The sequence below is a fragment of the Notechis scutatus genome, chromosome 11 (genome assembly GCF_049901735.1).
Source record: "Notechis scutatus isolate UNSWTSFEM ecotype Mainland chromosome 11, rNotScu1.2, whole genome shotgun sequence".
Taxonomy (NCBI): domain Eukaryota; kingdom Metazoa; phylum Chordata; class Lepidosauria; order Squamata; family Elapidae; genus Notechis; species Notechis scutatus.
Genome location: NC_142019.1, coordinates 8,094,782 through 8,118,132, shown reverse-complemented (window position 1 = coordinate 8,118,132; position 23,351 = coordinate 8,094,782). Strand labels below are relative to the sequence as shown.

Genomic DNA, 23,351 nt, shown 5'->3' with positions numbered 1-23,351 from the left:
GCCTACCGGCTGCCTGCAATTTGGCAGTTCAAATCCCACCAGGCTCACGGTTGACTCAGCCTTCCATTCTTCTGAGGTGGGTAAAATGAGGCCCAGATTATTGGGGAAAATAGTCTCACTCTGTAAACTGCTTAAAGAGGGCTATAAAGCACTGTGAAGCGATATATAAGTCTAAGTGCTATTGCTATTGTATATCAGACAAAATATCCATCACATTGTGTCCGAATATCCACCAAGAGCTCACACCGGCCCAATACCTGATTTTTTTTCAACATAGACCACCTGTCCTTGAATGGATATTAACATTTGACCCATTATAAGCCCATGTGTTTGCTAAATAAATAAATAAATAAATATCAGATAACTGATTTAAAATTGTAAGGGCTAACAGTTTTTGAAGGAAAACATGAAAATGTTGGAGTCCTCGAAATATAAGGCAAAAGAGAAATGGATGGGGAGGGAAGGTTAAATATATATATATTCGCCCTGCTTGAAATATAGACCAGATGCAGAATATTCAGCAGACCTCCTGCTAAATCCAACGCCCCCTTTTTCTTGAATATTTTAAAATCTGTTTTTTTTCCCTTGTTTTAAGCATTTCTTGAAACTCAAAACCCAAAGTGGAGGTGACCCTAATGCAACTTTGTCAGAGGTGTTTTTGATGTATTCAGAGCTCAGGTAATTCTGCCTGGTTTGCTGTGCGGTGTGGAATTTGCAAGCAACTTCACTGAGCAATTATTAGTAAAAATGTATACTAACCAATAGGCATGCCACGTGTGCATTTTCACTTTTCCTTCTAGGTGTATAAAGATTCCTGACCTGATAGGACAGGGGTGAGCAACTATGGCAACTTTAAAACCTGTGGACTTCAACTCTCAGAAATCCTGAGCCATCATAATTTAAAATACGCATTCATATTTTTTTTGAGCCTGTGCAAATCCCTTCACTACATCCCTGGTGATGTACAAATGCAATCATTGTTATCCTCCACCCTCAGCTTCCAACAAAACCTCTGATTCAATCTTAGAATGAAATAGTCCATGTTTGTGGGTGTTGGCTGCACTGTCACTAACATGCAGTTATTGTTAACAAAAATATATGGATGCATTTTCTGAAAGAAAGTCTGTTGGGGTAGTGTATACTTATCTTGTACACAGTAAAACAATTCTCTGTGCCTACACAAAATAGATGTGCTTGTGCCTAGTAATATCGTATGTGTTCTGACCCAGGCTTCCTAAACCGTAATTGCGCACACATTTATTTTAAAAGCAAAACCTGTTTTATTACAATGCTGGGAATTGTTTTCATTCCCAGCCGGAATTAATCTCAAACAGTCCCCCCAAGATAAGCACACACCTTTCAATTCTGTGAAGTGCAGCCAAAAACAGAAGTATCAAATGAACTAGAAAATAAACCAGCCAAAGTACCAAGAGCTTCAAGAATGAATCTGAACTGAAAGAACGACTTTACTTCCTGCAAAGGTTTCTCTACCTTTGCCTGTCCTTTATCCCTTATGGGAGGGGCAATCACCTCGCAGCCTTACTCACGAGTCGCCCCTTTTGTCTCAGCTGCTCTTGCCTTCTAGCAGCTCTGCGCACACGCTCACTGGGAACAGGCTCCCCTTGTTCCTCTGCCTCGCTGCTGCCAGACTCTGGAGGCAGCACCCCACTCCCAGATGGTCCTGGCCCCATCTCTGCATCGGATGCAGGACCCTCGTCCAAGTCCTCTCAAGACTCCCTAACTGGTCCCCGTTCTTCCCCACTGTCCGATTCCGCTGCCATCTGCACCGGCTGCTGGCGAACCACAACACTATGCATCTGAATATGTTAACCAGAGACATGGTATAGATTAAATTAGGGGTAGAGGCCTCGCTTTTTAATATGATTAAAAATTGGCAATTGTTAAAACATTAATTCTCAAGCATGATGTAGTCTGTCTTTCTTTTTGGATATGTACATGTGTTCTAAGAAAACCCTAATCTTACAAGAGGCATCCTCTCCCATGTGTGTGAGAAAGAAGCATTTCTTAAGGTGCCATTTATAATTGGACTGGGTTGTTTTTTGTTTTTCTTCACAGTCTATTGGCAATGCTAAAACCACGAGAAATGACAATAGCAGTCGCTTTGGGAAGTACATTGAAATTGGTTTCGATAAGCGGTATCGAATCACAGGTGCTAACATGAGAACTTACCTCCTAGAAAAATCGAGAGTGGTGTTCCAGGTAAAGTGGATTCTGCCTTATTTTGAAGCTGCATAATGGGGATTTGGGGGACAAAACTGTGCATGGCTGGTTATATCTGGAGTGGGATGTTGTTGGTTTTCCTCACTGCAATCTAGAGTGGAAATGATTAATTTAAGGAAGAAAGTATCTATACATCTATTGTTCCGGAGGAAGTCTCAAAAACTGGTGGAAGTTTTCAGCAGGGAACAAATTATGGGTTTGTTAGTCAAAACTTTCTCAGGATAGTATGTGCCATACAGGAAATTCATCCACTATATATATTATTTCTGAGTATGTATTTGTGTATAGTTTATTTGTTCCTGGAGACAGCTGTCTGTGTGGTTGCTAAGAGTCAGCACTGACATGCTAGTTCATGTCAAATAAAATCTGTTTGTATTAAAGGCGGAAGAAGAGAGAAATTATCATATCTTCTATCAGCTATGTGCTTCTGCGGCATTGCCTGAATTTAAAGCTTTAAGATTGGGTATGTAACGGTAACTGTTGTACCACATTTTGTCATTTACTTGTAATAAAGTACTTTTATTATCTATTAATGCTCATCTGTCTTCCATGTGCATCCAGCACTGCATATTCCAAACATTTTACCAATGTCAGTAATAATTTAAGAGAAATCGTTATTTGCTTGATCCCTCTGACTGCATCGAATCTCTGATTTTGAAGTTTGAATATAAACTGGATTTGATTCCAAGAGAGTCTAGTTTAAATTTTTTTTTAGTAATTTCAGCCTACAAAGCAAGGGACATAAATTCTTAATAATGAACAAATAGTCAATTTGTTTGGCTGCAGTTATTTGACTGTTGCATGAAAGTCATAACAGCATTTTGAAGTGCATTTTGTTATAAAAAATAATCTTGTTTTTGGCCTGTTGGTTTGAGTTCCCCAGCTTGGCAACTGGGTTGCAAACATTTCGTCACCATTCGAGGAGACATTGTCAGTGCGCTTTTCGTCACCATTCGAGGAGGCATCATCAGACGAGCACAATTCAAAGCACACTGACGGTGTCTCCTCGAAAGGCGATGAAACGTTTGCAACCCAATTGCCAAGCTTGGAACTCAAACCAACAGACCAACTACCAACTCAAGCTACTAATATTCAAGTTCATGTCAATCTTGTTCAAATAGGGAATGCAGGCTATTTTCACTATACAAAGCAAGGGAGAAGCCCAGTTATTGACGGGATTGATGACGCTAAGGAAATGCTTAACACTCGACGGGCTTGCACTCTTTTGGGTAAGTACATGACTCTTCAAAGGCTTCACTTAGGATAACTATTGTTGAATATTATTATTTGCAAAAAGAACAAAAAACCCTAAAAGGATGAATAGCTGCTTAAGAGAAGGTTCCACTTACTGAGCATAACAGTTTGCAAAATACAAATTGTTCTGGAGAGTTGCTAACTGCTATTTGACATCTCAAAGGCACCAAAGAGGAATGGAGAAGCAGCAGATGTCTGTTTCAGTGACAAACAGCTTTCTGTGCAGGGATACGAAGAGCAGCTGACTTTCTGAGAAAAATAAGATTTGAAGCACTGTAAGGCTGTTGCATTTATTGCTTGGTGCAAAACTCACCAAATTCTTTCACCAAACGCATATGCCTTGCTAGAGAATAAAAGTGTACATTTATGACAATATTGGTGCGTTGCTTTGAATTGTAAAAATGCTGTAGCCATCTACTTTATTCAAAAATGTGATTACATTAGCATAAAAACCCATTTGTAAGAAGGCAAATATTAAGGGGGGGGATTATGTAGGGATATAGAAGCATTGATAGTTTATGATGACCCCAAAAAAACATATTTCCATCTCTTGCAAGTGGGAGTCTACAGTCTGAATACTGGATGTGGCTGTAAGTTCTTGCCTTTTTGGTAAAAAAATAAAAATAAAAGGGTGACTCCCTCACTCAGTGATGAAGTGTTACCTTATTGTTAGTTATACCTTGTATTGGTCTTGCTTAGGTACTTAATAGGTTGTTGTTATACAAAGTAACTTTTTTAAAATTTTCCCCTCCCCAATACAACAGGAATTGTTGAGTCCTGTCAGATGGGAATTTTCCAAATCCTTGCTGCTATTCTTCACTTGGGCAATGTGTCCTTCACATCTCGAGATGCTGACAGCTGCACGATACCCGTGAGTTCCAAAATACTTAAATATTCTCAATCCCATTAACATGTCTAACCTCTCTACTCTTCCTTGTGTATTTGTGTTGCAGTTGTCTTGCCAACATGGAGATAGGCTGCATTTCCCCCCATCTCTTCTTCTATTATTATTATTATTATTTTTCTTTTTAGATTCTTTCTCATTTTTCTTCAGATATTCCATCTTTCCAAATGGAAAGAACTCTCTCCTTAAATCTAAGCCATGGGCAGGGAGGATTTTGAGTGGTGTGGTGGTGGAGCTCTCACCTCACAATCAGGAGGCTGTGAGTTCGATCCTAGGTAGAGGCAGATACATTTCTGTCTTTGGGCACAACTGAGAATAGATCTGCCGAACAAAACTCCACATTGGCAACAGGAAGGCCATCCGGCCAGTAAACGCTCAGCTCCATTCAGTTTCCCTGACAACCACCCCCCGCAAGGGGTTATGGAGTCGTTAAAAGAAGAAGACGATGGTAGGGAGGATTTTGGCTGCTTGAAAATTTTTAGATGACCAGATAGGAATCCATGTTACTTTCAACTCCTACTGTCATTGTAGCCTAAACACGAACCCCTCAGGATCTTCTGCGATCTCATGGGAGTGGAATACGAGCAGATGGCGCACTGGCTTTGCCACAGAAAGCTTGCTACTGCCACAGAGACCTACATCAAGCCGATTTCCAAGCTGCAGGCTATCAATGCTAGGGACGCTCTTGCAAAACATATCTACGCTAACCTTTTTACCTGGATTGTAGATCATGTGAACAAAGCTTTGCAGTCCACTGTGAAGCAGCATTCTTTTATTGGCGTATTGGACATCTACGGGTGAGTGCTTTCTGTCTCAGTATTTTTTTCAATTATTTCAAGTAGAGTAGTAAAAAAATGATAGATTCAACCTTGAGCTGCAATTATTTTCCTTCATTGATAGATTTGTCTGAAGCGGTATCTTGAAGTTTCATGCAATCAGATTATATAATAGACAAAACAAAATAGCTTACATCGAGAAGGACTCTTTGTTTTTTGTTTTTTCCTGGAAGGAATGTAGACATTGGGCAAATATTTTTTCTGTTTGTTTGTTTTGGTCTTGCCATTCCTTTCCATTTTAATAGAGCTGAAATAATTCAGTGGAAGCTTTTACACATCAGCCATGCCAATGGCTTGTTGAATACTTTTTAAGAAATGCTGAAAGTTGATTTTGTTTTTCAGGTTTGAAACATTTGAGATCAACAGCTTTGAACAGTTCTGTATAAATTACGCCAATGAGAAATTACAGCAGCAGTTCAATATGGTAAGTAAGAAACTTGGGGGTTTTTTGGGGGGGTGTATTGCTCTCTACCCACTGCTTAATTATCCACTTGATAATCAGATTTTCTGGATTAGTGGTTCAGAAGAAGGTCTTTATCATTTTCTAGAGGGATAGCTACGTTAATCTGTTGCATCTGGCAAAACAGGCTGTCTGTTTCCATTTCTGTATCACCGTTAAAGCCCCAGGAAAAACACAAAATGCAAAGTCAGTCACTGTAATCTTGCCCTGAGGATCCGTATTCCGCCCTCTCACACAGCACGTTTTTAAGTTGGAGCAAGAAGAATACATGAGGGAACAAATTCCTTGGACCTTGATTGATTTCTACGACAATCAGCCCTGCATTAACCTCATCGAGGCCAAAATGGGAATTCTGGATTTGCTGGATGAGGAATGCAAGGTAAGTAGTCCAAATTTCCCTATAGAATAATTTCCTCAGAACAAAGCAGAAAAGAGTTACATACCAATTTATATCCCCACCGGTTTAGTGAGACATTTTTTTCCATCTTGTTCGGCACAATTTGCCTGTTGGTATGTTCTGCAAGTTGCAGGGCTCCTGCCAATCCACAGCTTCCATAAGCTCCCAGTCCCGTTATTTGAATGCAGTGGCTAAGTTTTGCAAAGGGTCATTTCATGTGTCTCTTTTAATAAACTCTCTGGGATAGCAAAGGGTTGCGCAGCTCCCCTGTGCACCACATTAAAAGCCGGTTAAAAAACGTTACAAAATTCCTGCCCAGGAAAAAAAGGAAATAATCTCTCCCTTTCTCAGGGGCACCATTGATAACTTTTCTGTGATTACTCTTTCCCCCCATGGCTGTGTTCCCACCAGAAATGTGATCTCCCCGTCTTTCCCTCCTCTAGATGCCCAAAGGTTCAGACAACAGCTGGGCCCAGAAATTATACAACACTCACTTGAATAAGAGTGCGCTTTTTGAGAAACCCCGATTGTCCAACAAAGCTTTTATCATTCAACACTTTGCCGATAAGGTAAGGGAATTTTGTTTCCTGGCTGGTGTGGATATTACTTTTTTTTCTTGTACTTGTCTTGGTCTATTAAGACCTCTTTTTGCAGTTGTTATTTGGGAGGAGTTCTTTAGGCAGAAATATTTGGCAAGCAATTCCACAAAACAAGCATGTTTTGCGTTGAGTATGATGGCTTCCTTTATTAGTCGGAACCATTGGCAAAGCTTATAAATTTAAATCTGAAATTCGAAATCTCTGAAAGCAGAAGACTTTCTGGGCCACTGACTCCATACTGTTACTACAACAGCCGTTGTTTGGTAAAACTGGATATTTGCATTTCCAGGTGGAGTACCAGTGCGAAGGATTTTTGGAAAAAAACAAAGACACTGTCTATGAAGAACAGATCAATGTTCTCAAATCAAGTAAGGTTAGTGTTGAAATGACCCTCCCTGCCACTTCACTTAACCATCCCAATCCTATAAAGACTGAATTTTCATCATCATTTCTGATTTCAGCTCCTAGAGAAGAGCAGGATATGATTCTAGCCAGTTACAGAAACGAATAGATGCGATGGGACTGTCTACTCCTTCCTGATCATATTATAGGAAACTTAAGTCCATAATTAAAAATCAGAAAGGAAGATTACTTCCCTCCTCCTTGTCTGATTTGGGTTACTTTCTTGGAAGCTTACAGACTTCTAAGCGCTTTTCCCATAATCTCTTCTTTAATGGAAGGAAGATTGTCCTGTATTTCAGCGAAGGTGCCAGTTTTTCTCAAAATTCACAAGGCAAAAGAAACAGGGAGCGAGAAGTACTAGGTATCAAACTTCACAACTGTTAGATTGAGCAACGTATGGACCGTTTCCCCGCAACATTTACTTGGTGGAAAAGGACTGTCTTGAACTGTTTGCGGCTGCATGATTTGAAATCAACTTTTGGTCTGACGCAAGCCTAAGAGATTAGGAATGTCGCATCTGCAGCACGCTTGGAGTGAGTTAAGCAGTATAGATAACCGCTCTGTGGGAAGAGTGGAGAAGGTCTTGCATCACCATATTCTCCTTGTCAGTAAGTTTTACGGATGCTTCGGGTTGGCCTCGGTGTGACACAGACTCCTGGGCCAACTGCGCCATTGCTCTAATCTAGAAATTCTTACATTCTTTTGCTCATTTAAATTAACATGCTTTATAAAGCAAAATGTTAACTCATAAAATATTTCTATGGTCTTTTTTAGAGTTGCCAACAGAAAGGGAAGGGGGAAAGGGGTTTGAAAGAGCAGTGCGGCAGCTTGGAAATTGAGAGTGCATTCCATAAATAGTTTTTCAAAGATAGTAACTAGATGACTGTAGTTTCTCTGCCAGCAAAATTCTAACTAGAGAACATGATTGATGACTCTTGGCTATGGATGTGTCTCATTGGAGAATATGAATTATGATACACCTGGGGAAAACCAGGGTCAAGGGTGACAATTAATTATGTGTCTCAGAGTTGGCTACATCCAGGCAGTGCCAGATATGTTAACTCCCAATAAATCCTTTTGAAGTTTTGGAAGTTTGGCTCGAGACTCATGATTTAATTGGGGTGTCTGCCAGAATCCTGACAGCAAAACTGTCATATTTTTACAAGCATCTTGAACGTAACAAAACCAGCTCACAAATGATAATCTCTTTTGGCGTTGGTTCCCCTTTTTATTGTGTTACCTCAGGGGAAAACCTTCTCTTTCCTAATTCAGAGATGTCCTTTTTAAAAACTCTTGTGTCTGAATCAGTTTAAGATGCTGCCTGAGCTGTTTCGAGTGGAGAAGGCCATCAGTCCCACCTCAGCCACACCGTCCGGTCGTACCCCATTGTCTCGAGTGGCCGTGAAACCAGCTAAGTCAAAAATGGCCCAAGCAAGCAAGGAACACAAGAAAACTGTGGGGCATCAGGTAAAGGGAACATATTACATTTCTCTGTTCTGGGCTGTTTGTGGATTGTGCAGCCTCACATTACTCAGGGCTGTCCCTCGTGATGATGGAAGACGGGAAAAGAAACATTTACTGTAACCTTTTGTGGAGAAATAGTGAATTTTTTCTCCACAGTCTACCTCATTTTTTAAAATGATCTTTCCTTGGCTATTAGTTTGCCAATGCAGCTGCACTCTCTAATAAAGTCTTATAAAGATCTCAATTAAGGATTTAGGTAATCCTTGACTTAACAACTGCAATTGAGCCCAGAATTATGTTCATAAGTTGTGGTGGTCATTAAGTGTTCTGACCAAGGCTTATTGAGACACCAACAAACACACATTAGTTCCAAAACCCTTTTTTATTTCAATGGCTGTGAATTTTAATCATTCATAGCCCGTAATGAGTCTCCCACAGTATGTAAATAGTCCCATGGAAGTCTGCCAAAGTCCTTCAGGATAAGTCTGATATAAACACACACCTTTATCTTCCTTGAAATGCTGCCAACGATTAAATTTCCACTTAGTTATACCAAACGAAGTACAAATTCAACCCAGAGCTTCAAGTTTCCAACCGACCAGTACGAACAAAGTTGCTTCCTGCAAAGGCTCATGTCCCTTTGCTCCTCCTTCATATCTTATGGGAGGGCCAATCACCTCCAAGCCTTACTCCCGAGTCGCCTCTTTTGTCTTAACTGTTCTTGCCTTCTGGCAGCTCTGTGCACGCGTGTACCGGTAACAGGCTGCCCTTGTTCCTCTTCCTTGCTGCTGTCTCATTCTGGAGGCTCCGAAGTCAGCACATAACTCTCAGATGGCCTTGGCCCCATCTCTATATCGGACGCAGGTCCCTCGTCCGAGCCCTCCCCAGACTCCCGGACTGGCCCATGGTCCTCCCCACTGTTCGATCTGCTGCCAGCTCTGCAGGCTGCCGGCGAACCACAACATTAAGATGACGATGTTATTATGCTCTTATTTTACTGCTGAATTGTTAAGAGAGCACCATAATTGTTAAGCAAGTGTGGCGGTCATTATGAGCATGGTTTTTTTTTTGCCAGAAATTGGAAGGAAATGTTATTAAAAACACCCCCACCCCGAAATACTGAAATGCATGGTCATGTGACCATGGGATGCTGCAAGGAGATGGTTGTCTGGCACCCAAAATTCAATCATGTGACCATGTGGGGGAACCATGCGGCCATCAGGACTTCCAAAACGGGCCATAAATAGCTCTGGGGACATCCGTCATAACTTTGAACAATCACTAAGCGAGGATTACCTGTACTTCTTGGACCATGGCATAAGTCTGATCTGGATTTATTTCAGTGATGAATACAGATGCAGGCTGGCTTTTAAAAAAATTGCATAGCAAATGACTTGTCATTTATGCGAGTTGTTGCTGCAGAAATTGCTGCATGGAGAAGTAAAAGAAAGGGAAAAAAATGTACAATTCCTCCCCTCCTTTTTTTTTTTGATCTTTCCTATAGTTCAGAAATTCTCTGCATCTCTTGATGGAGACCCTCAATGCCACCACGCCACACTACGTGCGGTGCATTAAACCAAATGACTTCAAGTTTCCATTTATGTAAGTCCATGATGCTGTCATATTTGCCCTCTAAACGTATATTGTGCTAGAGTAAAAAAACAACAACAACCCAAACATTTGATGGTAATTTATGGTCTTGCTTGGGTGCACCAACAAATCTCTGCTGGAGCCATTTGGGAAGTCAAGGACTTTATTTGCATCTTTTGTTTGCTGTTGTTTGGGCAACTCGTCCATTCCCTCACAATAAAAACTTCCGTTCTGTGATCACACTCGTGTCATGAATGACTCGGTGCTGTGTCTTCACATGTAGGTTCGACGAAAAGCGGACCGTACAACAGCTGAGAGCTTGCGGAGTGCTAGAGACCATCCGGATCAGCGCAGCTGGTTTCCCTTCAAGGTGAGTGCGTCATGCAGGAGAGGTAGGGATACGGCTTGCATTTCGAAGGTCTTTTCTGACCGGCTAATGCCACCTTGCCTCTTGAAACCAGGTGGACCTATCAAGAATTCTTCAGCCGTTACCGTGTCCTGATGAAGCAGAAAGATGTCCTTGGTGACAGGAAGCAGACCTGCAAGAATGTCTTGGAAAAGCTGATTCTGGTAGTTATGCTGCTTTAATGCCTGTAAAGCTAGCCCCCACTGGGTGGATCCTTGTCATTTGAAGGATGGGTAATAAAGTGGTTCTCCAGTCTCCTCTACCAGTGTGCTCTTATCTATCTTGTCTATCTGTCTTTGCCTCTGTCCACCCACCCACCCACCCATCTACCTACCTACCTTCCTACCTATCACCCACCCACCTACTCATCTATCCATCCATCCACCCATATCTAGCTATCCCTATCTATCTATCTATCTATCTATCTATCTATCTATCTATCTATCTATCTATCTATCCATCCATCCATCTATCTATCTATCTATCTATACCTGCCTACATACTTACATACCTACATACCTACCTATCGTCTACCCACCCATATCTACCTACCTACCTACTTATCTACCTATCGTCCATCTACCCATCCATCCACATCTTTCTACCTACCTACCTATCGTCCATCCACCTATCCACCCATATCGATTTATCTATCGATCGTCCACCCACCCACCCATCCATTAATTAAGCACAGAGGGGGAGGAGATACTTATTTTTAAATTTGTTTCCTCACTTTCAACATGAAGACATCATTTTTCACGGAGAAGATCTATCTATATGGTTGCTAAGAGTTGATACTTGCCTTGATGACCTATAATCCAAATAGCATTTTAGTTTATCACCATGCCTCTAAAAAAAAAAAGAATAGCACAGGAAGGGAAGGGGCTTTTTATCAGGAAAATAGCTTTGTATGAAGACTCCTCCATCTTGATGCAAATGAGTTATCACCCCCCCACCCCACCCCCAAAACTGCTTTCAGTTCCTGGGAAATTTTTTAGAACTGCCAACTAGAAAAATCCAATGTGTCACGTGCAATCTGACCTTTGCCCAGGGTGTAGAAATCAAAGTACAATCAGAGACTAACAAAGCAACCATATATATATATATACAGACATGTCCATCCACATGCTGAATTCAATGGGGCTTGTCTCAGGTAAGCATATATATAAGATTGAAAATCCATTCATCCCATGGCAGCAAAACTGAATGAAAAATCCTTTAGACAAATTAATTTAGATTCCCAATTAAATCTTCCTTTTAAACTTCGACACTTTGGTATATTGATATATGTTTAACCCTCCTGCTTTTTGGGAAACACCGCACCTGCTTAGAATGAATTCCCTAACATAGAGTGAATAATAACACCCTAAATTTTTTTAACATTCTGAAATCATCATGATGTGTTAGAAATAGAATGGTACGATCCAGATGTTTTGACCCTTTAAAAAGTATATTTTAATATACTCTGCTGCTTCTGCATAATATCACCTTCGTGGTGTCGTAAGATATTTTTAATTCTTCTATTATTGAACCCACTCTGCCTTCTTATTTATATTGCAAAGTGGGTCAGATCTGATACTGATTATACTTTTCCTTCTGAAAATAGGACAAGGATAAGTACCAGTTTGGGAAGACAAAAATATTTTTCCGGGCTGGTCAAGTAGCTTATTTGGAAAAAATAAGGGCCGATAAACTGAGAGCAGCTTGCATCCGTATCCAAAAGACGATCCGGGGGTGGTTGATGCGGAAGAAGTACCTGCGCATGAGGAAGGCAGCCACCACTATTCAGAGATACGTCCGTGGATACCAGGCACGATGGTAAGCTGATCTTCCTTAGGATGGTGTGCCGCAAATAGTTTTGATAGAAGAGAATGTATGTAGCTCAGAGTTGAACTGTGGGGTCTTTGGCGCTCTCTGAGCTTGTTTGTTTTCTTGCAGACCTTTCATGACCCCACTAGGTAACATCATCAGTGCTAGAAGGGAGTGGGGTTTCTCTCTTTTTAAATACTAGTGGCTTGCCCTGTCAGCGTTGGTGGTTCCTTGATTAAGTTGTTATTTATCGTTTGTTTGTGTCAGTTGAGTAGTTCCTTGATTGGAGTATTGTTTATAATTATTGATCTAGTGTAAATAGTTTCATTGCTATCTGCTGAGTTTCCCTGAAAATAAAATTATTATAGGCTTATGTATTGAAAGGTAGGCCCGTGCAATTGGGTATTCATAAGACACACGCGTTCTGTTTTGCTGCCTGCTTGGAAAGCAAGACATTGTAGAATGCTTGGTGGAGCATAATATAGGGGAAATGAACTCTTTTTAATTTGATTAGGGGCATGGCATGAAAATTAATTACAGGCTTGGTCTAGGCTGCAAAACACAAATCATGGAAACTAAATATTAGTAGCTCCTAGTCATATATACACCATCTATGTTCAAGGGCTGCGAAGACTAAATCCTAACTATGGGAAGCGGAGACATTTCTTGAACATTTCTTTGGTTGGCATTTGGTTGGCAACTCTGATGCCCAATTAGATGAGCCGTTGGCCTTCTGTAGTTGAACTGTCATCAGGATGTAAACCTCTGCTGCATCACTGACATTCCCAAAAATAACGTGTGATTAACCAGATTTTATCTAATAAAGTTTCCTGAGCCTTTATACAAAATAAACTCAGAGAGAGTAGCATAGAAGGATAGATCTTTATCTTTCCCCTCTTTTCAGTCCTCCCACGTAAACTAGACAGGAAACATAACTAGATGAGCTAATTCTGCTTTGTTGTAAGGCTACATTAAGAGAAGCCTGTAAGTCTAAGTTCACAAGCTTCCCATCACGATTTTTAACCATCTAATCCAGGGGTGTCCAACCTTGGCAACTTTAAGACTTGTGGACTTCAACTCCCAGAATTCCTCAGCCAGCAAAGCTGGCTGAGGAATTCTGGGAGTTGAAGTCCACAAGTCTTAAAGTTGCCAAGGTTGGACACCCCTGATCTAATCAATTTGAGCAGGTCCACCCTAAGTTTCTTTTTTCTGACCATAAGCCCCTTCTCTTGTCAGGCTGTTTCCCAGGCAGCATTTTTTTCTCTTCCTTCCCCAAGATCTTCCACACATTCCATTCCATTTATTCAGACTATAGGTCATCATCCAAAGCTTTTGAAACCCACCGCATAAGGCAGAGTAAGAACACGGTACCTAGGGAATAACATGTTGGAGAATCTCTTGGTGGCTTCTGCAGGACCCAAAATTATTCTTGTTACTTTAGGGTTTTTTTTGAAGCTGAAATTCTACAGAATTGGAGTAAGAACAAACAACGTGTCTTTTTCCTCCACCACGCCTCTGAGCTATAGTCTGACTGCAATAGATACTAAAGGTAGTCTTTGTTGCAGTTGCCAAAGTCAAATCAAAATATTTGGTAAAAACTATTTAAATCTTGGAAGCTACTATGAATAATCCCTTGACTCCATGCAGCAGGATACTTATTCCAATACAATGAATTCATTTCTGTTCTTTTCTTCTTCTTCTCCATTTTCTTGCTCAGCCTTGCAATGTTCTTACGAAGAACCAAAGCTGCCACTGTCATCCAGAAATTCCAGCGCATGGTTGCTGCCCGCAAACGGTATCGGCACATCCAAGCAGCTACTGTGACTCTCCAGTCCCACTTACGAGGCTACATTGCCAGGAAGAAGTATCACAAGGTAAGCAAGATCTTGGCTGTGATTTTAAATCCTCTCCAAAAGTTATGATCCAGCAATACTTTCTTCCAGGATGCAGTAGAATACATACATGCTTTAATGTTGTTTCGATGGGCCCATTTCTCACGATTGAGATGAGCGCACTTGCAGACCAACAGAGAAGAATAGTGGTGCAAAACTTTGCAAAATATGTATCCCATAATACAAAATGAGCAAAAAACATTCGACCTATAATAGATATTCTTTCTAACCCTTTTCCAATTTGTTCAGTATCCTTTGGGGTTAGCTGTTGACAAAAACATAGCTATACTCCTGACATACCAACATCCAGAATTTTATATTTCGTGGGTTTCGACACATTCTTATACCTCCTTGTTTAAACCAGCTCCCCTGTTTTCTAATTGAAACCTTATTCTGTAGGAGAAATTTCACTGCGTTCTGTTAGATTGTAGAACCCTTTTAAAAACTTCAGCCTCTGACCCTTTGTGGCTTTGTAAGAATTTCAAAGGTGATTCAGTTGTGTTGATGGATCTTCTGACACATATCCATGGTATTCCGGTAATTAAAGATGATTTCATTCTGCATAGCATGTTCTTTGCCTGTGGAAGCTTTTGCAACAGCTGTCTTGTGATTATAAAAACTGGTATGGAAAATAATTACTGGCCTGTAAGAAGAGTTGACTCACCAGTTCACATGTTCGAAGGAGATTCCCAAATGAGATTCTGTTGGGAGGCTCACAGTTTTACAGGGATCTCCGCTGTTCCAACTCTAGAGATGCTGTTTTGTAAACAATCGAATGCACTTAGGGAAGTTTCTGATACTTGAATAGTCTTTGGATTTACTGGGATTATTTGTGTCAGCCTGAGGACCCACAGTCGAATCAAGGTATTTCTAGAGCATTTGAACAGAGCAATGACATAATAGTAGTTGGAAATATGCTGTTGTGTATCCCTGGGTAACTCAAGCATAAGAAATAATATTCAGGTGGCTGGGCTTTAAACATGAAAATAGAGAAAGGCTGGTTAATGTACTATTAGAAAGCAGCCTTTTCCAAATTGTTTTCCTGATATATACTGAAAGAGAATATGGCGTTCTTGGCCAGCAAATCAAAATTTGCATCACAATTTGTGGTCACAGGATGGATGAAGGATCTTGAATCTTTCCTAATAGCTGTACTCCTTTTGGGAGTTTAAATTCTTTATATTGATTCTGAGTATTAGTTTTATGTAATATAGGAACAAACTAAAAATACCAAACTGATTTAATTTAATTTATCAGCTGAATCTATCACTACTCAGATGAAGCAATGAAGCAATATTTGAGTTATTTATAAAACACGAATGTTTGGTCTACGACCTACGGCGTGAATAATTTTATAATTTTAACCTTGGTTGGCAAAGCAAGCTACTGCTATAAATTGGGAGGAAATATTTTTTCCTTCTTAGTTTTAGCGTTGATGTTTTCTATTTCAATAACTTTTACCTCAGCCACAACTCATTTTCACTGTGCTGTCAGTTAATTGTCCCCCGTAGCAAATTTCAGTCAGAGATCTGAAATTCAGGGAAAGGATGCTCAACCTGTCTTTTAAATGCGCAGATGCTTTGGGAGCACAAGGCCACCATTATCCAAAAACATGTGCGCGGCTGGCTGGCTCGCTTGCGCTACCGCCGGACTTTGAAGGCAATTATTTACCTGCAATGCTGCCTACGGCGCATGAGGGCCAAGAGAGAGCTGAAGAAGCTGAAGATAGAAGCTCGCTCGGTAGAGCACTACAAGAAACTCAACGTCGGCATGGAGAACAAGATTATGCAACTCCAGCGTAAAATCGATGACCAGGTAAAATGGGTGTGCAACTGCAGATTAAATGAGCCGTGGTGGCGCAGTGGTTAGTGTGCAGTACTGCAGGCTACTTCTGCCAACTGCCTGCAGTTTGGCAGTTTGAATCTTACCAGCTCAAGGTTGACTCAGCTTTCTATCCTTCCGTGGTGGCTAAATGAGGACCTAAGGAGACAAGATGATCCATAACTATTTAGCCTGCATCTGTCATCTTCTAATGATTGACCTGCAGTCTTTGGGTTTTTTGTTCAGACACGAGACTCCAGGTCCCTGGTTGAGAAGCTAACTAGCTTAGAGGCAGCTTATACTTCTGAGACGGAGAAGCTGCGGAATGACATAGAGAGGCTTCGGATGAGCGAAGAAGAGGCCAAGAACGCCACCAATCGCCTCATTAGCCTTCAAGAGGAGATTGGCAGGCTGCGGAAAGAGCTGGAACAGATCCAGACGGAGAAGAAAACGATCAAAGAAAAGGCGGATCTCTATAAACAAGAAACAGACAAGGTAAAAATCGTTCGGTTCCACTTTTAAGTATTGCTGATGAAAGCAACATGGTGCGTATGTGTGTGTTTGTGCACATGCACACCCACATGTGTGCGCATCAGTTCCATTCTCCACACTTTTGCTCCTATCTCTTCCCAGTTGGCTTCAGCTTGTAGCTTGAGTAGACCAGTTTCATCAAAGTTACATTAAAAAAAAAACCATTTTACCCTATCTGTCCTTTTCATCAAAACTCAGCAGACTCATATATTGTAAATCAGTCCGTCCCCCGTCGTTCCCCCCGCAGAGGCAGCTTAATAGTGCTGGCTGGGGTTCATGTTAATGGAAGACTCCAGCCTGAGCAAGTCTGATCTAATGTCCTAGATCAGTGGTTCCCCACCTGTGGTCCATGGACTTCTGAGGGGGGGCCCATGATGTCATCACAGGAGTGTCAGCATTCCAAGTAACAAACTCCAACACAACGAACTCCGAGACCAGCATTTTCTCAAAGTTCCGTGTAAATTAGAGTTGGCACATCTGGGAAAACCTGAATCTGAGAGTTCCTGGTTTTTCCTGAATAATTAACATCTCCAAATCCCATCCCCTGTACCCATCGGTCCATCACATGGTCCAATCATCAACCGTCCCAACTGGAGACCTTCCTCAAACCACTCCTTTCCCAGGTGCAGGATAGCTTGACCTTGACTCAGAAGAAGAATGTTTTTTCTTAATTATTTTTTATTTATTTTTAACATACAGTAAATCCACTCCATTTCAATCGATTAGGTACATATTTCATGTGCTTAACAATTACTAATAATATTTTTCTTAACAGTATAACAATATAATAATAATCACATTCCCATATATATAATATAAGCAATATTCAGTATGTCTATTACACTAGTTTTTCTTATTGTTTTATAAATAAGTCTTCAGAAGAAGAATGTTTTTTATGTCTAAACTTCCACTTTTCCATAAGATTCCCCCCTCCCAAATTCCCAGGCACTGAAATGTTTACTTCTGAGTAAAATATGCCTTCCAAAGCTGACAAGGGGCTCCACAAAGGCTTGAAGAACGGTTACGATTTAAATCTTGAGTTAAGTCTCGGGGTCATGGGGTGAAGAAAAAGTCTAGAACCACGGTGTCAGGCCTGCCTCCCTTCTAAAATCCAAGAAAGAAACCCCTGACTCCATTGGAATAGAGAAAGGGGTACTTTTGCTGAGTTCGAAATGCTAGCAGCAAAAGCAAGGCAAGATCTGATTCAAAAAGCATAAGAAAGTTACAGGTGGAAAGTTTCCCCCAATCCTTCCCGCCAGGGTATATGCTGAGTGTCCAATCGACGTCCAGTGTGATGGTGTGTGAAGCTCATTGTCAGGTATTCAGCCCACCTGGAGTCCTAGGACGGTTGGCCTTGACAGGGTGTAAACAACTCCTCTCAGCAGCGCAATCATTCTTGAGAGCATATCTCCCTTTTAGTTCACATGGGACTTCACCTCAACCAGTTCACTTCCCAACCCCAAATGCCAAGCCATCCCTTCCCCATTACTATGGCAGCCAATAGCAAGCATGCATCAAAGGAGAATCCCATGCTGGAGATCCCGCTGACACACTGTCCTAGACCAGGGGTCTCCAACCTTGGCAACTTTAAGACTTGTGGACTTCAACTCCCAGAATCCCAAAGCTGACTGAGGAATTCTGGGAGTTGAAGTCCACAAGTTGCCAAGGTTGGAGACCCCTGTCCTAGACTAAGTGAAATATTGTGTATAGATAAGACTTTGATAACAATTATCAGCAGCCTGGTTATAAACTTAGCAACTAATTTAATTGGACTCATATAGAAAGAGATTTATTGCCAGAGCATTACAAAACTATCCTTTCCAACCTTTTTTTTTTTAGCTGGTGCTGGAACTAAAAGAGCAAAACACACTTCTTAAAGAGGAGAAGGATGACCTGAATAGCCGCATCCAAAACCAGGCCAAAGAAATTACAGGTAAGCTCAGCTCTGGAATTTACTGACTGGTTTTTAAAAAAAAACAAAAAAAAAACTAGTTTCTGTGTTTAAATAGGCCTGTGGAACTGAATGTGGGAATGCTGGGAAAATAGGGAATTTCTCACTTGCAGAGAGAAAGCAAGGGGTGAAGTCCTGCTTTGATTTTTTTCTTCTTGTTTGCAGAGGTCATGGAGAAAAAACATCTAGAGGAGACAAAACAATTGGATCTCGACCTGAACAATGAAAGGCAGAGGTATCAGAATCTGCTCCAAGAATTCAGCCGGTTGGAAGAGCGATATGATGACCTGAAAGATGAGATGAGGCTGATGGAGGTGAGTGGACCAGGTGGCAAATTCAATATCAGATTTGGGTTTGGGAATAGATGCTTTCCTATAGCTCCAGGGAAATGGGAATGTACATAATTACCCTTAGGTAAGATGGGCATCCTATAAATTTTATTATCTATCTATCTATTATCTATCTATCTATCTATCTATCTATCTATCTATCTATCTATCTATCTATCTATCTATCTATCTATCTCCACGGTATCTATCTATCTATCTATCTATCTATCTATCTATCTATCTATCTATCTATCTATCTATCTATCTATCTATCTATATCTCTATCTATCTATCTATCTATCTACAGTATCTCTCTCTCTCTCTCTCTCTCTCTATCTATCTATCTATCTATCTATCTATCTATCTATCTATCTATCTATCTATCTATCTATCTATCTATCTATCTATCTATCTATCTATCTATCTATCTATCTATCTTCTCTATCTCTCTATCTCTATCACTCTCCCTTTACCAATCAATCAATCAATCAATCAATCAAACAAATTGTGAATGTAGTGAATAAGGAGGGCATCCTGAATCTTCTTCCTTTTTGCTGCTTCTCCGTCTGATTTTATTTATCAAATAGCTTTCATTTTTCTCTATAACTTTTCTAAATTCTCTCCAAGAGATGAAGCAATGAATGCGCAGGAAACCTTTAGCTCATAGAAGCACCAAAGTTAATGCTGGCTCTCCTTCCCTTCCCAGAGTATTTCCAAACCGGGGCACAAGAGAACGGATTCCACCCATAGTAGCAATGAATCAGAATATACTTACAGCTCTGAGATCGCTGAGGCTGAGGACTTTCCAATGAGAACAGAGGTATGGTTGGAAAATGTTTGTGATTTGTTTGGGAGTTTCCTTGCTCAGGATGCAGATCTTGTCATCATCTCATCAGTTCTGGAGATCATTTTTGAATATCCAGAAATGTTCTATATATCAAGTACTTGATGGCTGAGTCAAATTTTTAAGCTGTGATTTAAAAACATCTCAATATCAGAAAGTGGCAAGAAGTTCGTGTGTTCATAATTTGTATTGGAGTCTTAACTGTCAACCTGTTGTTGTTTTTTCTTTCCATAAAAATAAGGCAGAAAGTCATCATCTTTGTGGACCTTGAATTGTGTACTAGATTTCATTTTTTTTTAAAGCTTTAGGACCAATACTTTTGAAATTAGCTTTGTTTATCAGACTGACCTTTTGAATTTTTTTTTACTTCTACAATAACAATTTGAAAAAAAATTGGAACGTCCGTATGCAGCTCTTTTAAACAAGTAAAATATATACATTCCCCATCCCATTCTCTTCATTTATTCTTAACTTTTCCATTCAGTTTGCATGTTGACGTGCTCATTTAAAGCCAACTTGGGATTTTTTCCTTACAGAGATTTTCAGCTACTGCTCCAATGTTGCTGCCACGAGTTGGTCCTCTACATTGTGGGCCCTGTTTTCCTGAAAGTCCTTATTTCCATATGCTTTCATGTTTTTCTTAATGGTAGCAAACACTGTGTAGATCTGCCCTTCCTTCCAGTAGCTGGGAAACTTTCTGATCTCCACCCTTCCCCATTTGCCCTCTAAATCAGGAACCAAGTGAAAAGGCACCTTTGGACATGTCTCTCTTCCTCAAACTACAAAAACGAGTGAAGGAGCTGGAGCTGGAAAAGCAGTCCCTGCAGGATGAGCTAGAGAAGAAGGAGGACCAAGTTCTCCGGGCCAAAGCCAAGGTAAGATGGAAAAGATCACGCATCTTCTAGTCCAGGTGATGGGGGGACGGTTGGGATCCATGCCAGCAATGATATTCCATTCAGCCGGTGGGAAGTAGATCCATGATTCCCTCCAGAGGAAAACAATACAAGATAATATTGGCAACTCAGGGTTGAAATGAGGGGTCTTTGGTGCTCTCTGAGCTTGATTGTTTTCTTGCAGACATTTCCTGACTCAAACTAGGTAACATCATCAGTGCTAGAAGGGCTAGCATAAACACCACTCCGTTCTAGCACTGATGTTGTTATCTAGCTGGGTAATGAAATGTCTGCAAGGAAACAACCAAGCACAGAGAGCACCAAAGTCTCCTCAAAATTCCGAAAGTAACTAAGGAACACACAAAACAGTTGTCCACGCCTTAATTTTGTAATTGTCCACGCCTTAATTTTTGTTGGTTTGATCCATTGATGTTAGAAGCAAGGCAGAATTTTTTTTTTTCTTATGGTATTTTGTCTCATGACCTTACAAACTTTAAAAGTTGTTTTAATCTAGTTTTTAACTTGTTATCTTAATGTTGTTGAGACAGTCAGCAGAGCTACCAGTGATGCTTTTAGTAATTGTAACCTTTTGAAAATCAGTCCCCTATCTATCTCTCTTGGCTTGGCTGTAGAATTCAGTCCATTCTTAAAACCTTTAAACAATAAATAAACATTACTAATTATCTCAAAATGAATACAGGGACTTCACTGAAATACCCATTTATTCTTGATAATGCCTGAAATTGTTCTGTTTCTAAAAATGCAATATTTTGGTTTGTACTTTAAATTTTTCCAGGAGGAAGAAAGGCCTCAGATGAGAGGAGCAGAACTGGAATACGAATCGCTTAAGGTTGTAAAAAATATTGTACTTCGGATCCCTGAAATAGGCTAAATTAGAAAAACAGATTTAAATGATATTTACTGAACTTTTTAAAAAAAAAATGTCCCAATGCTTCATGTACATACTATGGTACAAGCATAAATGGAATCTGAAAGCCAGTAGTGATTTGGTTATTTCAGTTATTAGCCTGAGACACAGTCACAAAAGTACGTGGAATTTGTGATGCATCATCAGTGGATCTGGAAGTACCAACATTTCTGGACTACTTTTCCACTCTAGGCATATTTTAAGTCACTGTTTTTCAAACTTAGCAACTTTTAAGATATGTGGATCTCAACTCTGAGAATCCTGGCTGGCTGGAGAATTCTGGGAATTGAAGTACACACCGTTGAAGTTGCCAAGTTTGAAAAACCCTGGTTTAAAGTGTTTCCACTCTGAATATTTTCACTGGCTGCCATTTCTTTAGTGGGGGGAAAAAACAGACAACGCATACACAAAGACGGCTCTCTCCTGACCTCATCAGTCCACCAATTCATAGAATTCTTTAAATGGAAAGCACAGGGGTTTCACCTGGATTAAAGTAGACCTTCATTTGTGAGATATTTTATCAAACCCATCAGTAACTAAAATTGGCTTCTTTGCCTTGATCTTGATTTGAACTAGGACCGTTGGTGAATGAGGACAATTGTTTTTATTGTTTCTTCCCACCTGATACCCTGCAGCGTCAAGAGCTCGAGTCAGAGAATAAGAAACTAAAGAACGAATTGAACGAGTTGAGGAAGGCCCTGATGGAAAAGAATGCTCCGGATGTCACGATGCCTGGTGCCCCCGCATACAGGGTCCTTTTGGACCAGATGACCTCGGTCAGTGAGGAGCTGGAGGTCCGCAAGGAGGAAGTTCTCATCCTGAGGTCTCAGCTGATGAGCCAGAAGGAAGCAGTGCCGTTCAAGGTGAACACAGAAACAAAACTGGTTGTGTCATCCATATTCACGTTAGGTAGTACGAGGGCAGGTTACGTTGCTTCTTTTCTCCCGAAGTACAATCCACAATCAAGCCAAATAACTAGCATGGATTTTCTTCTATGGCTCATGAGCGGCGCAGGCTACGTGTGTAAACTCTTGCACTGCAGAAAGCTATTCCTTCTCACCATCGAGTACGTCGTTCATCAACTGTTGCGTTAATTTATGGCCTTTTGGAAGGGAGGGGGGCCAGCATGCCCAGTTCCTTACCATTTGCTTACCACAGTCATCTGAAATGGCCTTTCTGAAGCTTTAGAGCAGGGGTGTCCAACCTTGGCAACTTTAAGACTTGTGGACTTCATCTCCCAGAATTCCTCAGCCAGCAAAGCTGGCTGAGGAATTCTGGGAGTTGAAGTCCACAAGTCTTAAAGTTGCCACGGTTGGACACCCCTGCTTTAGAGCAAGGATGTCCAACCTTGGTAACTTTAAAATCTGTGGAGTTCAACTCCCAGAATTCCCCAGCCAGTCATGCTGGCTGGGGAATTCTGGGAATTGAAGTCCACAAGTCTTAAAGCTGCCAAGACCCCTGTTTTAGAGATTAGCAATCTCCAACAAGAAACGGCTTCCTTTGAAATGTGTTAGGATAGCAACTGATGCAGTTGCATTTATTCATCAGTCAGCTTTAATCAATGAGTATGTGTGTTAGATAACTAGCCTGTCTCTTTATTTTCCTGCTTGCACATGGATTACCAGGATGATAAGGTAACGTTGCTGCAGCACATAATTTTATTTCTTAATGCTGGAACCCTCGTAACTTGCCATGTGTCCATATTAAATGCATTCAAACAAGCCACTGAAGTGAGCCCACGAAAGGAACAAGGGATGTTTTGATCTGCAGTACATTATAATTGTGGTATTATTATTATTT

General features: G+C 40.7%; 1 protein-coding gene across 4 annotated transcripts in view; it reads left to right on the top strand.

Annotated features, from left to right (window-relative positions):
* The window catches only part of MYO5A (myosin VA), a 66,900-nt gene that overhangs the window by 17,971 nt on the left and 25,578 nt on the right, over positions 1-23,351 (top strand). For 3 of the 4 annotated variants that reach the window (XM_026684114.2, XM_087972881.1, XM_087972880.1), the window contains exons 6-28: positions 2,077-2,220; positions 2,623-2,704; positions 3,363-3,470; positions 4,260-4,366; positions 4,931-5,196; positions 5,578-5,659; positions 5,934-6,074; positions 6,536-6,661; positions 6,981-7,064; positions 8,402-8,560; positions 10,062-10,159; positions 10,431-10,517; positions 10,609-10,717; positions 12,160-12,371; positions 14,080-14,236; positions 15,830-16,069; positions 16,322-16,570; positions 18,446-18,539; positions 18,723-18,871; positions 19,593-19,706; positions 20,465-20,605; positions 21,420-21,473; positions 22,187-22,414. In XM_026684114.2, coding sequence (XP_026539899.1) covers positions 2,077-2,220; positions 2,623-2,704; positions 3,363-3,470; positions 4,260-4,366; positions 4,931-5,196; positions 5,578-5,659; positions 5,934-6,074; positions 6,536-6,661; positions 6,981-7,064; positions 8,402-8,560; positions 10,062-10,159; positions 10,431-10,517; positions 10,609-10,717; positions 12,160-12,371; positions 14,080-14,236; positions 15,830-16,069; positions 16,322-16,570; positions 18,446-18,539; positions 18,723-18,871; positions 19,593-19,706; positions 20,465-20,605; positions 21,420-21,473; positions 22,187-22,414 — 3,231 coding nt within the window. Of the gene's footprint in view, positions 1-598; positions 679-2,076; positions 2,221-2,622; positions 2,705-3,362; positions 3,471-4,259; positions 4,367-4,930; positions 5,197-5,577; positions 5,660-5,933; positions 6,075-6,535; positions 6,662-6,980; positions 7,065-8,401; positions 8,561-10,061; positions 10,160-10,430; positions 10,518-10,608; positions 10,718-12,159; positions 12,372-14,079; positions 14,237-15,829; positions 16,070-16,321; positions 16,571-18,445; positions 18,540-18,722; positions 18,872-19,592; positions 19,707-20,464; positions 20,606-21,419; positions 21,474-22,186; positions 22,415-23,351 lie in introns of those variants that run through there. The other variant, XM_087972882.1, reaches the window with a different exon arrangement.